At 30.6% G+C, this 17,443-nt stretch overlaps 2 protein-coding genes across 3 annotated transcripts; one reads left to right on the top strand and one right to left on the bottom strand.

Moving 5' to 3' along the window:
• The first annotated feature begins 5,966 nt into the window (after positions 1 to 5,966).
• LOC100813736 (oligouridylate-binding protein 1) lies at positions 5,967 to 11,203 on the top strand. 2 transcript variants are annotated; one of them, XM_006600376.4, is made up of 12 exons: positions 5,967 to 6,302; positions 6,679 to 6,740; positions 7,035 to 7,137; positions 7,381 to 7,457; positions 7,537 to 7,598; positions 7,696 to 7,783; positions 8,747 to 8,822; positions 8,922 to 8,952; positions 9,320 to 9,439; positions 9,809 to 9,891; positions 10,155 to 10,328; positions 10,764 to 11,203. In XM_006600376.4, the coding sequence occupies exons 1-12, from the start codon at positions 6,222 to 6,224 to the stop codon at positions 11,037 to 11,039; spliced, it is 1,233 nt and encodes a 410-aa protein (XP_006600439.1). In that variant the 5' UTR covers positions 5,967 to 6,221; the 3' UTR covers positions 11,040 to 11,203. The 2 variants fall into 2 exon arrangements, with proteins under 2 accessions (XP_006600439.1, XP_006600438.1); XM_006600375.3 differs by having other exon boundaries at positions 9,806 to 9,891.
• Positions 11,204 to 14,216: 3,013 nt separating this feature from the next.
• LOC100816402 (FCS-like zinc-finger domain-containing protein) lies at positions 14,217 to 15,639 on the bottom strand. The gene is made up of 2 exons (NM_001289205.2): positions 14,966 to 15,639; positions 14,217 to 14,848 (listed from the first exon to the last, which is right to left on the bottom strand). Exons 1-2 carry the CDS (start codon positions 15,520 to 15,522, stop codon positions 14,689 to 14,691), a joined length of 717 nt encoding a protein of 238 aa, NP_001276134.1. The 5' UTR covers positions 15,523 to 15,639; the 3' UTR covers positions 14,217 to 14,688.
• Between the last annotated feature and the right edge of the window lie 1,804 nt (positions 15,640 to 17,443).

Below are 17,443 nucleotides of genomic sequence, written 5' to 3'. Positions count from 1 at the left end.
CAGTCTCCATCAATTTAATAAGGATTACAATCCTATTCAATGTGAAAGGGTCTAGTTCACTTGATCGAATTAGAATGTGTGAGTTGTTGTAAGTTCTTTGACACTATTTTTTTTTTTGGAAAAATTTAAATTATATTAAACCTAAAATGATACAACAATAATAAACATTTGACTCACTCTCATTTGAACATAAACGACAGAGGGAACTTTTGTTAAAAAACAACTTGACACTATTTTTTTAGCTACACGAATAAATGAAAAAATCATAATTGGGCACCATTTTAAGAGTAGAGAAATAAAATGATTTTTTATTTATTTCTAATATTACCTTTCATGCTAACCATTCAGGGGGGAAACCCATAACTTCAATCTCAACAAATTTAGAAAGCAAATATGTAATATAGAATATTTGTCAAACATTGTAAAATTTAGTTAATCATTCACTTTGACAACCTTAACATTAGAGTGATTTTCATTTAAGATGTTTAAATCTATGTGTAATTATAAGGCGCATGAAATTATGATAAACTATCCATCTAAATAACCATGCATTATAGATGCTTTAACATCACATTCCATCTATTACACCATGCACATTCCTTCTAAGTTTATCATTTATACAAGTAGTTTATAAAAACATTATGACTCATTTTTTTGAGTGGGAAAATATAAAAACAAGGTTTAATTAAGTTTTTAATCCTCAAATTAGAGAGTTTTAAATTTTTAATCCATGAATTATTTTTTAAAAAAAAATTGATCTCTAAAAAATTTGTCATTATTAAAAATTTGTTGTTATTATTTTTAATCCAGACATTTATCTTAAAAATACTTTAAGTCATCACAAATATCACCATAGATTGTAAATGAAAAAAAATGAATAGGCTGATAAACTAGCTCCTCAGGAATATTTGAAACTTATGATTCAACAATGATTCTTCTCCTTTCCTTTTAATTTGTCTTGTTTCATGATATTTTATTACTTAATAAAGGATATTAACGGTAAAGACTATTTCAAGAATCAAAAATTCAAAATTACATAATTTGAGGACTAAAAACTTAATTAACCCTAAAAACAAACAAAAAAAAGAAGACTAATGATGCCGGAAAGGCAAACCCATAGCATCCCCTGAACAAATCTGCAACAAAGGATATGTTCAAGAGGGTCAAAACTTCAAAGCATCCAAGGATGACGCCCCTTGCTTACCAAGTAGTTCGCACACTGATTTCCTTGAAGCACATGCTGAAACGCAGCTGCCACTAAATACATATTATGATGCATTAAACATTTATTGACTATAATTCATACATTCGTTCAAGAGGGATGTAGAGATTTTTACATTGTACTATTTTATCTAATTTTTATATTTAATGGCAATACTAGTTTATATATACATGTTTATATAATAATTTAAGAACGCTAGAAAATAATTTAAAGGCTTCTGCAATAGTGTCATCAATGGTGCTATATATTACAATTTGAGCTTCTATTCGTAGTGTGTTCTTATTAGTGTTAGTAGAAGAAAGCCACTAATGTAGGTCGTAAACAAAATTCTGCTTGTTTACTTATAAGATGATGTTTGTCACTACAATTTCTTTGTTTTCTAGGTATTAAACGCAGTACTTATATCTCATTGCATCGTCCATAATGAATACTTCTTCTCTAAGTGGAAGATTATGATATATATATATATATATATATATAAACACTTAATCCTAGCGAAGATTAACGTGGATGGTAGCTACAGCCTCAACAAAGGATGGGATGGACTTTTGAGGTGTGATTTGAGACTGTGCAGGGAGATGGTTGGATAGTTTTGCCGGTCACATAAAAGATGGTGACCCTCTTTTAGTGGAGCTCCTTGCAATAGAAAATGGACTCAAACATGCGTGAAACTTGAGCTATAAATTTGTGGAATGTGAGTCACATCGTGTAACAGCTAGCAGTTGATGCCCTTTCTTGGTTTGATGCTAACTCGGTTACCTTGCACAAACATGCCTGAGAAATTACAGACATCCAGTTGCTGGTCAAAAGAAATTGGACTATATAGCCTTTCATTGCACCCCTCGTGATATCAATTATGCGGCAGATTCTCTAACTAACATTCACACTCTTGGAGTACCTCAGATTTTGTTGTTTTTCTTTGAATTCCTAACTTAAAAATAAAAACATTTTATCCTAAGTTTAAACTTATGCTAATTAGTCTCCTCTTCATTTTTGGTACCAGTGAATTTAAGACTTACTTACAAAGATTATTTTACGTAGATATCAAATTGTAAATAATTTTTATCTTTTAAATTTTAATTTAGTTATAGTTTTTTATTTAGGACTAAAATAATTAGTTATTATTTAACCAAATTGTTTATTTTTATATTTCGGGGAAGTGAAAATAAAACCCTTGGCATTTGTTCGGAAAAGATGAAGCTAATCATCTTTTAAGACAAAGATAAGACTGAAATTAGTCCTTATCATTCAAAATAAAGTATGCATTGTTCGTATAAAGATTTTTTTTTTATATATTTTTAATATGAATATATTTTTGGAGTCTCAAATTTAAAAAAGTAAGGCGTACTTTACATGTTGATTAACATTAATAAAGTTTTAAATGTGTAGAACTAATATTTAAGTTAGCGACAATTTTAGTCATTGATTTATAAATCAATACCTGTAGATATTTTAGTTTTTAAAATTATATTTTTTCTTTATTTTAGTCATTGATTTTTTTCATTCGTATAAATTGAACACAATATTAAGACATTTATAACATTCACACTAATCTCATTAATATTGAACTTCATTCAGAAATGACAGATTTACAAATTTGGAATATCAAACCAATGGAGATTAATAAATCAATATTGCATGCTGAACCATGAGAAAAACATATAGAAGAGTTCGTGCATATTGTGCATTATCAATTTTGATTGTTTTCATGTTTTGTAATTTCAAGTATACAACATATCTTGTATTGTTGAGACGATTATCATTAATAAAATTATATTTGCTTATAAAAAATATATATCATCTACCTGTCTTTTTTTTTTCTTCTTCACACTTTTAAGAGGAAGTTATTATAAATTTTTTAATGCAATTTCTTCTTTTTATTTATATAATTTTCATGTAAATGAATTTGATGAGACAATTTTTACATCTTAAATAAAAAATAATTTAAAATCATGTCCTAAAATTAAAAAAGAATGTTGTATTGGAAAAACAATATTAACTCAAATTTGAGAGTCAAGGAATCAAAATAATTTTTAAAAAAATATCTTTAGTAAAAAGTAAAAATTAAAAATATATTTTAACCTTTAAAATATCATCCTGCGTAATATATATTTTTTCACGAAATTTATACTTAGGAATGGAAATTATAGGCATGATTTGACCGAACCGTTCCTAAAACGCAACCTTTTTTTACACACCTAAAACGCAACTTAATATATTAATATCTTTTATAAACAATTTGTTTGTGATTGTATTTCTTTATTTTTATTTATTTTTTGTAATTTTTTAAATATCTTTTTGTATCTATAAATAAATTATTTCTCTTAAAAAAAATACACATAATTATTATTCTCTCTAAACTCTCTTCTCCACTACTTTATTTCTCTCTTAGTATTTTTCTCCAAGTTATATTATATTTAATACATTAATAGTATAATTGTTTTTCTTCCATGAGTTATTGACAATTGTTGTTACTACAAGAAAAGTCATACAAAGAATTTGATTGAAGAAAGTTATTGTATTAAATTTATATTTGAAGGTTAGATTTTTTTTTTCTTTAATTTCATTAGTATGTGTTTGGTAGAATATAAGCAAGCCAAAAATGTCTGGCGGATTGGGGTTGAAGGGGTCCCGAGATGATGAAAAATAGTTGGGGCTTATGTACGAATAGAGAGGCCATGTGGGTGAAATTGGTTAGGGCAAAGTATAAATGTGGAGATACCTTGGTTCCTCAGATTGATACTACTCGTGCTGGCTCAAATCTCTGGTGAGGCATTTGAAAGTGTTGCCTGAAATGGAGATAGGAAAAGGGGATACAGTGAGCTTCTCGAATGGAATTGTGTTAGGGAAACTTATCTATAAAGCTACTTGCAATGTTCCTGCGGAGCATATTGATAGAAAAGTCAGCGAGTAACAGAATGCTGAACATTACTAAGGAGAAACAAGGCATTAGTTGGAGTTATGAAGCTAAATTGTGATGCAAAAAAACAGCAGACATTATGGTTCATTGCCCAGAGTATCAAGGAGTTTCAGAGCAACACTCACTTTTCAGACATGTCTTCAAGGTTTATCATGTTGTTCCATCCTTTGTTTTAATGCAGCTATGGCTGATGTAAACTTAACGGTATTTCCCGCGGTTATTAGTTTTTCAAAATTCATCATTTGAGTAATATAAGTGTTTTGTGTAATTGTAGGCTCTATCATGAATGAAAAAATTTTAGAATATTTTTCTTTCACAAAAAATGAGAAAATAACGCAAAAGTACAACCAAAAGAATAATTTGTCTCAATCAGAAAATCATGACTTAATGGTTAAGGCCTATAAATTTTATTATAATTTGAGTATGCTAAGATAAATTCATATTTTTTGAGTTTGTATTTCAAAATTAAAGAATTTTTGTATCTTACTAATTATATTCCTCATAATTATGATGTGTATAATTATATTGTTCATACAAATATAAGATTTATTTAGATGTAATGTGTCTTTAAGATATTATCAAATAAAAAATACTGAAAGTTTACTTTTTATAAAAGGTGGGGAAGACCTTGTGAAAGAAAGAAGTTTTAATAATAAATTTTATCACTAAAGACATTGTACTTCCTGAAGTTTAAGTATATTATTTGATATTTGACCAAGATACTCTCATAAATAATTGTATATTATTATTAATATTGACACCTCAATGGAATTTCATATACATATAATGCCTTTTTTATTACACAATGAATTTAAAAAAGTGATTTATTTTCGCAACTAAATGGTGAAAAAAATAATAATACAAAATTAAAAAAGGAAAGAATTTATCATTCTTGAAGAGTGAGAATAGAAAAAAGATTGGTTATTTATTACCAGAAGTGGAAAAATTGTGAGAAAAAAGGATTTATTATTAATATTATTAAAAATATGATATTTTACTGTTTATTAAAATTTTGATTTATGAAAATTAATTTGTCTCAATTTATACGGGATATCCTGATTAATCTTATCTATACTATTTCTATATTTCTATATGTATATTTGATTAAAAGGAATCATTTATGATTTCAGTAATTAAATTTTATAAATATTGTTAAAATATCATGTATGATTATTGAGTATATGCAATCTAATAATTAAGTACGTAATAATTAGTAATTTTAAAATAGCGTAATATGATTAATATTATCATTGTGGGCGAATATATTGTGTGTCTTCATATTATGAGTATAAATATGTAATATTTAGAATTATTAGTTGATTGATATTGTGTGAAGAAAATTATTAAAGAAAGATATATTATTTTTTTTATTAGGTTTTTATCTCACAAGATTTTTTCCAAGTGAAATTTTAATGAAACAAAACTTTAGATAATAAATATCCAAAGAAAAATGTTATAAATAATTTATTTATGGTTAATCATATCTTTCTTTATCTTTTATGATTTCTATTTATCTCTTTTGTAAATTTCCAGGTATCTTTTGGATCTGTACATAAATTACTCCTCATGAAAATAATACACTTTCAACTATAATTTTTGTCTAAAATGTCTTATTCTCCTCCGAGCTGGATTATAGATTTTTCAATATGCAAAAATCACAAAAAACAAAAATTCCTTTTGCAATAATGGGCCTCTCAGAGTTATAATTCCTTTCTGGGCTTGGGAAAAGAAGTCCATGAGCGTAGTTCAGAGACAAAATCTAGCGGAAGCGGTGGTCCTCTCTGTAGCTTATCCCTTTCAATTAATATTATTTTTTAATGGCCTTTCTTTCAACTTGTTTTAAAGGCGAAGTGTGTCTGAGACTAGGTCCCTCCAAAACAAACCTGTATCATCTTCTTCGTCTTTCCTTTGTCTCTCTTCTTTCCCCTCTCTTTCGAGGGTTTTTCTTTTTCTTTTTTCCCTTTTTTTATTTTTCCTTTATTTTGTTTTTTTCTTTCTCTTGTTTTTCAGTTTTGCTTCCATTTCCTTTGAATCCCCATTTATTCTTCTTCTTCTGCATCCCTAACCCTAGAATTGAAGATGCAGCCTCAGAGGTTAAGGCAGCAAGCCATGATGCAACCATCTCTCTACCACCACCCTGCTCTACTTACTCCTCCTCAGGTTCCTCTTTTCCCTTCCTTCTTATTATTTTCTCATTTTTAGTTTTATTTTTCTCAATCTTCATAGTACTTATTATTGTTATTTTCAGCTTAATTATTCCAAATCCGTCGTCTTATAATCGTGATTACTGTTTTACTTCAATTTCACGCTAATTGATCAACTATCAGTTTTTAATTTCTGTTAGATACGTGTGATTTAGTGGTGCGAATTCGTCTTGTCGTTTTGTTTTTTTTTTCTTTTTACTTGTTGAGACTTGTAGGTATTTTTATGGTTTTCGAAATGCGATTTGTTTGATTAGATTAGTTGAGAGGAGGGTGGATAATTTTACTTTTAGGAACTCTTTTTTTTTCTGTCTTCTTACATTTTTATTTTGCAGATAGAGCCTATCTTGAGTGGAAATCTGCCACCTGGCTTTGATTCGAGTTCATGCCGCAGTGTGTGAGTGTTAATAGACATTTTATTTTCATTTTTTTAAAATTAACATATTCGACTGTTCTTTTGTTTATTTTGATTTAATCATTTTTTTCTTCCAGTTTAGCTTCATTAGGTCACTTGTTGACTTCATTGTCTCTAAGATAATCCTTAGTTAGAAATATTTTAATTTTATCTGTTGGTCTCTCTTTTTATATAGTAAGTGAATCCATTTTTTTTGTCCCCTGGGCTTATTAACTTACCGTTTTGCTTTGTGTATTTCATTTTAAATATCTAATCACTTTTCTGGCGGATATGCAGTTATGTAGGCAACATTCATCCCCAGGTTACAGATTCCCTTCTTCAAGAGCTTTTTTCAACTGCAGGCGCCCTTGAAGGATGCAAGCTTATTAGGAAAGAGAAGGTCAGCTTTGTTTATACTTTATAATGAATTAATGATATCTTCAAAGAAAGAATAAAATGATGGAGTGATATTTGATAATGTATGATAGAATTCATGATTTCCATTAGCTGCCTGTAGTGAATAACAAGTTGGGTATTCACCAAAAGATCTTTGGCTAGATGTTAGGCATATGTGATTTCCATATTATGTGCTCTTCTTGCGTCATCTCAATCTTGATGATCTGCATTATTTTGTTATTTGCAGTCATCCTATGGGTTTGTGGACTACTTTGATCGCAGTTCTGCTGCATTTGCTATTGTAACTCTCAATGGGAGGAATATGTATGTGGAATCTTAATTTTGATTTATGGTACAACTTTTATTAATTTAATATTTAAACACAACAACACATTGTCTACAGTTTTGGGCAGCCTATTAAGGTTAACTGGGCTTATGCTAGCAGCCAGAGAGAGGATACCTCAGGTTATATTCTTGCTGGCCATGTACTTTTTGAGGTCATTTTATTGTGCTTTGTATTATGGAAAGACAACTTCACCTTTTTCTCTCCTTTTGGATTCAGGTCACTTTAATATTTTTGTCGGTGACCTTAGTCCTGAGGTTACAGATGCCACATTGTATGCTTGCTTCTCTGTATATCCTAGTTGTTCGTAAGTTTTTATATACCCTCTATTTTTCCTTCTCATTGCTATTTTGTTTTGTGGTGTACTATAGATATTTTGTTGGAAATGCAGATACCTGAATTTATATGTGAAATCAATTCATATTTGTAGTATAATGATATGATTATTATGGTTCGTTGCATAGTAGCTAATAGCACCACTTTTGTGTGCTATAGTGGTGCTGTGGAGCAGCTGACTGCCGCTCCTAAGAGGTGCATTGCGCTGCACCTCACTGTTGTGGCCGTCACGCCGCTCTTCATGGCCAAAATCGCGGAGTTTTGTGACAGATGCAGTTGCAACAGCCAGGTTTAAGTCATGGGGAAGAAGACGACACTAAACATCGTTATTTGTTGTTTTTTCTTAAAAAATAATTAGGAGCAAAATGTTGCATTTCATTTAAGGGTTCTTTTAAAAAAATAAAATAAAATAAATTAAAAACATGTCTTTAAGTAAAATGGTGAGTTTTACTTGCTCCAAAGTCCAAACTATTAAACTCGTAGTCGACCTAGCTCTGTTCATTTTCAACCCTAGTAGCTCTGTTCCCACACAATGCTCCACCCTCTCAACCCTACCTCTGCCCAACCTTCAATCCTTTTCCGGTAGTGTCTCCGGCGGCATTCTCAGCAGCAATTCTGGCCACTGTTCTGACAGCCCTTCATCAACCCTTTCTTTCATTTTTTTCTTTCAACTTTCTTATTTCTTTTGCTGTTTCGGGAAACTTGGTTATGAATGTGTTTAATTTTAAGTGTTTTTTTTATTTTTTTTCAGCATATTATATATATATATATATATATATATATATATATATATATATATATATATATATATCTTGCAATATAAATGTACTTAGGGATCAAAATTGCGGCCATCCTGCTACCGCTATAGTGTTTTGGGAGGCTGACCGCCACGCACTGCTATCCACTATTGACTACTTTGGCTTGTTGGTTACAGTGATGCAAGGGTAATGTGGGATCAGAAGACAGGCCGTTCCAGGGGATTTGGGTTTGTTTCTTTTCGGAATCAGCAGGCATGAAATAGTCACTTCATTTCCACATTTATTCTTACAGCTTTTGGTGTTTTCCATTCTAATGGTAGGATGTTTTGGTTCTGTGATTCAATTTATCAGGATGCTCAAAGTGCTATAAATGATTTGACTGGTAAGATAAACTCATTTTGTAAATGCTAGTTTTTCATTTTTAACATGCTTCACGTGATGTATGAATGAATATTGTGAAGTTTATATATGATAATTGAATCTTTAATACTATATAGGGGGGATCTGATAATGGGACATAGTAATTGGCTGTTATTTATTTTGAAAATCAAATAACCATTTTGACCTTTTATTTGGTCCTTGAACATAAATTTTTGGTATCAAGTCCTCACCATCAGCAGTGATAATTTCCATGGGATATTTCGTTCACTAAATTACTGTTTGGTTAATTTTTGTTTGTTGTTAATTGCATTTGATGCTTCATTTGTATCTAATTTTTTTAATCTTTTAATGTTTCCCCAACACTTCAGGAAAATGGCTTGGAAGTAGACAGATTCGTTGTAATTGGGCAACCAAAGGGGCCAGTGCCAGTGATGAAAAGCAGACTTCAGATTCGAGAAGTGTCGTGGAGTTGACCAATGGATCATCTGGTGAGATTGAGTTTATTTATTATGATTTGCAGTTTCAGTTGGCTTTAGAGATGATTGGATTCTAATTTTCATCTCCTGTTTACATATGAAGTGTAGTTTTAAACCCGTTGCTATCGGACAGGAAAGTTTGTTTCAAATAGTATTTTAATTTTAACGAGACACTTCCAATTTCCAAATATTAGCTTTTCTATCAGCTGATATAATATTTTGATTTATCTTCTATATGTTCATCATGATTGGCATTTTTTAAATATTATCTTTTGCAGTTATATTGATATTTTTCCATCAATTGATCATTATGGCATGATTGTAGATTTTGATTGGTGAATGATCTTTGCTTATGGTTGGCTTTTTTTTTTTTTGTAGAAGATGGCCAAGAAACAACCAATGATGACACTCCTGAGAAGAATCCTCAATATACCACTGTTTATGTTGGCAATCTTGCTCCAGAGGCAAGGATAATATTTTTCCCAGAGCTTTTACCTTTTTAGTTCTTCATATCCATCTGAAATACTTTTTCCTGGCTATATAAATTTGTGCTTGTGTAGTATAAACTGCTCTTGTAGCTTTGTGCATAGATACAGTGCTTCAGTACTATATTAGGCAGTTAGATTTGCAACTTGTGAGCAGCATTAAATATGTATAGCCAAGTTGTGTAAATTCTGTTTGTTGTAAAATTGCTTTGTGGCAGTTTTCATAGGCTGTGAAATTGCAGGTTACTTCTGTTGATCTCCATCAACATTTTCATTCTCTTAATGCCGGAACTATTGAAGATGTTAGGGTGCAACGAGACAAAGGTTTTGGGTTTGTGAGATACAGTACCCATGCTGAAGCAGCTCTTGCTATACAGATGGGTAATGCTCGAATTCTATTTGGCAAACCTATCAAGGTATGTTGTTAATAGCAAGATATTTATATGTTGATAATTCTAGTATGTTGTGTGTCATATTATTGTAGCAGTGTAATATTTATGGCTGTTCGTATGGAAGGTATTCTTGCCACTTACCCATTTACTTGGATTCTACTTGAGAAAATGGTGTCCCAGTTATTAAACTAGAATTTAATGTCATCTGTTATTTGGGTGCTCCTTGAAAAATGGTGTCCCGGTTATTAAATTAGAATTTTATGTCATATGTAATTCTGTTTAAAAAAAAGATATTTTGAAGTAAAATACAATTATTTATTTACCTTTTTTCTCAAAAAAAGCTAGTCCCTTGTCCATAGAGATCTTACATCGTACTCTAACCATATACAATTTGAGCTTTCTAACTCTGAAGTAAAGACTTTGGAAAATGTTGTATCTAATGCTTTTAATATATTTCAGTGTTCATGGGGTAGCAAGCCTACTCCTCCAGGGACTGCCTCAACTCCTCTCCCACCACCTACTTCTGCGAATGTGTCGGGATTTTCTCTTGCTAGTCTTGCAGCTTATGAACGCCAAATGGCTTTGAGTAAAATGGGTGGTGCACATGCCCTTATGCATCAACAAGGTCAACATGCCCTAAAACAGGTAGCCATGGGAATGGGTGCTCCTGGGGCTGGTTATGATGCAAGATTCCAGAATGTTGCGACCACCCAACACCTAATGTACTATCAGTAAAATGTGTTGGTGTGCAACTCTCCGCGATAAACAAGGGAGGATTAAAGTATGTAAGAACGGTTTTACAATACCGATTGTTTCTTCTGTGCTTATGTATGGTTATTACATTTGTAATACTACAGTTATTTAGCCGTTGCATGCATGAATGGTGTGTCTTCTATTAATACCTTTGTGCACAGCTTGGGAGGTATCTATCAACTTAGCTGTGTAATTTTGCCCCAAGTGTTAAACTTATGCTTAGTCTCCTCTCTTTATTTTTTTAAAGTTTAATTTAGTTAGAATTTTTTTATTCAGACTAAAATAATGAGTTGTTATTTAACCAAATTGTTTATTATTATATTTCGGGGAGGGGAAATAAAGCCCTAGGCATTTGTTCCGAAAACATGATATTTTAAGACAAAGACTGAAACTTGTCACTATCATTCAAAATAAAGTATGCATTTCTCATAAATATATTTTAAGAGTCACAAACTTAAAGTGTTGAACTTATATTTTACGTGTTGATTAAACCTTAATAAAATTTAAATGTGTAGAACTTAAGTTGTTTACAAGTGTAATCATTGATTTGTAAATCAATACTCGTTGACATTTTTGTTTTTAAAGTCTACTTTTTCTTTATTAGAACCAAATCTAATTACTAAGAGTGTTTATCTTAGTTGATTGAATAAAGGGTGAGTGTTGTAGATCTTTTAATATTTTTTTTTATTCTTACAGATAAAAAAAGTAAAATCCAATTTAATACTAATCAATTTTATAAGAAACAAATAAAAGTGTTGTTAACGTTACTTAAAAATACTATCGTAGGGATTATTATCTATTCGAGAGGAGTTTAATAAAGAAATTTGGGGATTTGAAATGGATGTAGAAATTTAAATGACATATTCATATATTTGGAATAGCTAGTCAATAGAGATTGCATGTTTCATCGACAAAAACTTGTAGAAGAGTTCATGCATATTGTGTAGATGGGTTTGTCAATTTTGATCATTTTCATGTTTTGTCAATAAGAGAAAGTTATTATAATTTTCAATGCAATTTTATTTTCTCATTTTGTATAGCTACCAAACAAAAAAGTTATTATTATTATTAAACCTAAGGGTGAAAATGGGTTGAATTATGTTTTGCTTGACTTATTTTCTGATCTAAGGTTTAAAACTAACTTTTATAAGTCTCTATTTCAATATTGACTTGGACATTTTCAAATGTTTAACGAATTTATTAAAATTATTTAAAGCTTCACTTTTATGATAAAACCTTTTAAATATGTTAATGGGTATAAAAATATTAGTTTAAAAAAGTACATAATTACAACTTTAAAATATTTCAATAAAATTTACTATCTATATATATAAAGGGGATGTGTGATTTTTCTTTTTTGGTAGGCTTTAAGATATTTTCCAATAGATAATCAGAAACTAATTCCTTTAGAGACATAAAAATGATTTAAATGAGTTTTAACTCTTAACAACATGCTTAAAGAACTTAATTAAAATATGCTTTAAGATATTATTCTTATAACTACCTCCATAAATCATTATATTTGTCCCATTATTTTCTTTTAGTTAGTTTTGTTCTATTGCTTTGTTTTCCGTTAATTACACTCCCTAAACCACTCACCCTACAATTACCACTTAATCAATCTCAAAATTTTCTTCTTTTCAAACTATTAAGTTTGTATGCACCACAACAACAATAAATTACTACCTTTACCCCATAAACTATTCAAAGGAAATTATCTCGTGGATTTGAAAGTCATGTTTGAGGCATTTTGCCTTGGACTATTCAGTAAATGAAAATACTCAAAATAGTTACTCCATCCATGAGGTAGAAGATGTGAAAGCCATTGCTTTTTGTTTCTTTCTCGAACTCATGCAAACTACGTAAGTTTTTCTGTGCACAATAATAATATCACTGACCCCCCCTTTTTTTTTCTCTAAAGTCTAAACTATGCAAATGAAATTCAGCCACGCTAACAATACTTGAATAGCTTATGAGAAAAAAAAAGTAGCAAAAGCAACAGATCTATGACTATGTATGTCGACATAGCACTTAGCCCTCTCCTGAGAGCAGGGAGCAGAATCATGTTCACTTTTAAGGAAATAAATTTTTGGAGGAGAAATAGAGATTGGTAGTGGGGGCATATGGTGACGAGTCACGAATAATAAAAGGGGGTACCCAAGCATAAAGTAGCTAGGAAGTAGGAACCATGATATGATTCTCTTTCTCGTTTGATGATTTTTCTTGTTTTCTTTTTCTTAGTGGGGATAGTTGGATTCCCTTGTCATATTCATTCTATTGGACATTGGTGGTGTATTCATTTTCAAAGCGGGTCCCATCCAATGGTCCCCACTGAATGGCATCCACTTAAACGACGAAATAACACATTTATGAGACAGCTTCTTCTTCTTGTGTTCAAAAAAAGGTCCCAATACATGCACCCTTTTAGTTTTACACTTTTACCCCCACTTTCTCCTCTCTCAAGTCTTCCCCATTTGTCATTTTTAGATGACTTATGAACCATTTATGAGCTGCAATTAAAGCAATCCGCTATAGAACAAAATAGGGGAAGAAATTTTGAGATGGAAAATTTTTAAATATTCTCGGTCCCTGTATATTAAGTTTACTTTTAATTTGGATCGTATGTAAACATTTTTATCAATTTAATCTCTTTTGAGTTAATATTTTCAACTCTGCCCTCGTTATTTCTTGTTAAATAACTTTTAAAAAAAACTATGGGATGCGCTTAAAATTATTGTGAAATGAAACATGCCACAATAATATAACAAAAGTACAAATTTTTGTTATTCTATACGTGTCAGGCTTTGAGAGAGAGAGAGTACTTGATTTTTTTTCCAGTAAAGAGAGAGAACTGAATAAGAACTAAATTCCTAAAAATATCTAGGGATAAAATAAAAAATGAATGACCAACATTATATTTTAGATAAAAAATGTAGTCATCAAATTTATTTCTTAAAATAATTAAAAGACTACAACTAGTTTTCAGGAAAGAACTTTTAAGGGAAAATTTTGGTAATAGATTAAGTACTTGTTCAATTTAATTTATTTTAGATAAATACTCTCTAATTTCTATTAACTTAGGGTCTTTGAAAATAAAATCTCACAATTAAACATGGGCTATAATTTAAGAGACTATTTAATGATAAAATATGACGATCATTTAAAGTTTTAAACTATTTTGATGGTCCAAATTTTGGAAGGATTAGTACAATTGTTTTTATAATTTCTGATTACAAAATTGAAGCTTTATTCTGTATTTTAACAAAAAAAAAAAAAAAAAACACCCAGAAACAGTCTGAGTTAATCTATGATCTTTGAAACAGAACTCAGAAACAGAACAAACTTTAATGTGTGCAACTGAGATCTGAAAATTCATAACTCTTTGCCTTCTTGGTAATACAAAAATACATCAGAATGTCTACCCCTTTAGCCGATCAAAACTTTTCTTTGTTGTTTCCAATCAAGCTGTCTTAATTAACTCTCATATACTATTAATTCCAGATAGTCAATAATAGTATAGCCGTATATTATTATTATTATGTATATACGTAGTAGCTATAGGTATATTATTCATAGCTTAGACTCATCAATCTCTGGTGAATTAATTTATTTCCGCACCCAGAGAGTAACGCTAAAGCGCAAGAATCCCAGTTGAAAATATCTGTTCCCTTGCATATGGCGAGCTTGACATTTCCACAGACCTTGAAGCTTCTGACCTACACCGTTCCTTCCGTTCGTCCATCATTATTTGACTCGAACGACACTCTGGGCTACAAAACGCTTTCTCTCCTCTGTGGTACAAAACCACACGCCAATTATTATTATTATTATTGATATATCTAAAAAAAACGCAAAATTTAATTAATTAAGCAATAAATTTTTTTGGGTACGTTGAGTTAATACGATACCTGTACATGTATATGTCTTTGCCGTGGAGTTTCTTTCCGCATAAGTGACATGAACTGAGAAAATTCGATGTGGGGTACAATGATTCGGCCTCAACAATCAAAGGTTGTGGTGCGGTTCTTCTGAGAACTCCAACGTTGCTGTTGTTGTAATGTCTCCGAATTTCACCTTCACCACCATCATAGTATACCTTAGTGAACGTTTTGTTAGGTACGTGGCATGTCACATAGGTGTATTCCTCCACATCAAATTCATCTGGGTTTTTGGTGTAGTGAACCGGGATTGGGCCGGACCGGTTCAAATTGGAGGTGCAAACGGCGTGTTTGGGCAAAACTTCACGTGCAGCAACCTCGTTGGATTTATCAAGAGCCACTACAATTCCAAGACCAACACCACCAAGATCATAGTTTTTTAAGCCTCTTGGTGATGATTGCATCATCTTCATGTCTAATGGGCCTCTAGGGCTTCCGGTGGTGTCCAAATATGCCACCGTGCGGCCTCTCGAGACCAACAACTCCGACAACTTTCCGATCATTGGCCGGGGCCTCTTCCCCAACATGATCAGAACCCTGTGAAATGGAGAATGTGAAGAGGTAAAAAAAGGAGTTGTTGTGGTGAGTGAGAGGAATTGGAGAAAGGGGGTGTTGTGGGTAGGTGTCTTTATAATACCAACTATAAAGCCATCTTAGAGGTATTATTATTAATTCATGGAGTGGTTGGGCCTAAGCCCCTGGTTTTGTTTGGAATTTTGTGGGTGATCATTGCTAGAGAAATACCCAACAATTAATTTTTTTTATTTCATGCTCTATTATTTTATTTAACGGGTGGTGTCATAATCTAATTCATGTGATTTTATTTTACTTTTTCCAGCTTGAACCGATTATTTTCTTGTGATTATTTTACCTTAATAATAATGTAGTAGTACTATCTAGGTCGCTTGTCAGTGGGCCAGGCTCTTGAAAAATTTGTCATTTTCAATTATTGAGATACGGTATAGGCAATAGGAAATATAAACGTTAGTAGTTTAATAGAGGCTATGTGATTGCACGGTCAAATATCTAGAACATGTTGAGCTTACTGATGTACAATAGTTAATTGAAATAATCATGTGTTTCAAATAAATATTATAATATTATTATTCTCAGTAGTTATTTGGTTTCAATTGTGTTTATTGCGATAGACTTATTCTTGGGTAGTTACTAAAATGTTATTATTAAAAACACAAGTTGTTATCAGTTGAATAGATATGAAATCAGAAAAATAAAATACAAAGAGAAATTTAACAATTTTTAATTATAATGTTAATTGATGTATTTGTAACTAAAATGTACAGCCTTCCTCTCAAATCTCAATGTATATACTTTATTATTACATTTTCAATTTCAAATTAGATATCTGTAAAAAAACAAAGAAAGTCTCTTCATCTAAAAAGTGTTATCGGCTTCTTCTTTTTTTCTTGTAAATTTTGAACAAGAAATATAATCTTAGAATCGACGAATATGACATTAATACTCTATTTAGACATACAAAAAAATATTTTAAAATAAAGAAAATTTCCAATATTTAAATTAGAAGAAAAATGATTAATTTTGTTTTGTTTTATTGAAAATGAAAAACATATAACTATATCAATTTTGTATAATGACAATAAATATGTTAGTACTTCAATCTTTTTTATATTTTGAAAAACAAATCTTATTTTTTCTTTTCAATTAAACAATAAACATAATTTTCATTTGTTTTTATTGTTTTCTTGGCAATTTTGCTCCGACCAAAGAAATACTGGAGTGTCGTTACCTCTCTGGTTGATAAGGATTCCATGCTATTTAGACCGTTGGATGGAAGCAACGTGTCCTGTGTATTGGGACAGCGATTACTGGAACCACATCACTGGGCCCACTGATTGTGAAATGTCGAAAGCGACCTGGTCGAGCCCACTCCGAACACAAATGTACTTATCCCTACCAAATTACATTTATATCCCTGATATAATCTATCGTTTTCTTATAAATATTTTATATTTCCTCCACTTTATACTGTGCAAAAACATCGAAGCACGGAAAAGAAATATGCTCCACTCTCTCTTTCAACAAAACACTCATTGCATCCTAAAAAGAAAAAACACTCATTGCTATTTTGTAACTAACTGTTTTTGTTTTATAGTGTTTGTTGTTTTTCTATTAGTGAAAAAAGAGTACCCACAATTATTATTTCATTTTGCAAACTTGCAATTATAAAATAAGCTTTAAACTGAAAGTTACGATGAAGAAAGTATCGTATTAAAGTAGTCTCATAAATTGTAATTTAAAATAAGTATGGAGAAAGTATAAGAAATACCCTTGAAAGGAATTCAAATTGTACTCCAATCCTATATATTAATCACTTTTAACAAGAGAATCATCAAAATTAACAAAAAAAATTAAATCATTAAATATGTCTAAAAATAAAACAAGTTTTAAATTATATTATAACATAATTAG

This window comes from Glycine max, chromosome 17 (genome assembly GCF_000004515.6).
Source record: "Glycine max cultivar Williams 82 chromosome 17, Glycine_max_v4.0, whole genome shotgun sequence".
NCBI lineage: Eukaryota > Viridiplantae > Streptophyta > Magnoliopsida > Fabales > Fabaceae > Glycine > Glycine max.
The sequence above is the reverse complement of the archived record's forward strand: the minus strand, read 5'-3'. Positions and strand labels throughout refer to the sequence as shown.

Coding starts and splice junctions, on each gene's coding strand:
- LOC100816402 (NM_001289205.2), bottom strand. CDS start 15,522: ATGTTGGGGAAGAGGCCCCGGCCAATGATCGGAAAGTTGTCGGAGTTG. Junction 14,849..14,965: donor AAAGACATATACATGTACAG/GTATCGTATTAA, acceptor TTTGTACCACAG/AGGAGAGAAAGCGTTTTGTA.
- LOC100813736 (XM_006600375.3), top strand. CDS start 6,222: ATGCAGCCTCAGAGGTTAAGGCAGCAAGCCATGATGCAACCATCTCTC. Junction 6,303..6,678: donor CTCTACTTACTCCTCCTCAG/GTTCCTCTTTTC, acceptor TTTATTTTGCAG/ATAGAGCCTATCTTGAGTGG. Junction 7,458..7,536: donor ACTCTCAATGGGAGGAATAT/GTATGTGGAATC, acceptor CATTGTCTACAG/TTTTGGGCAGCCTATTAAGG.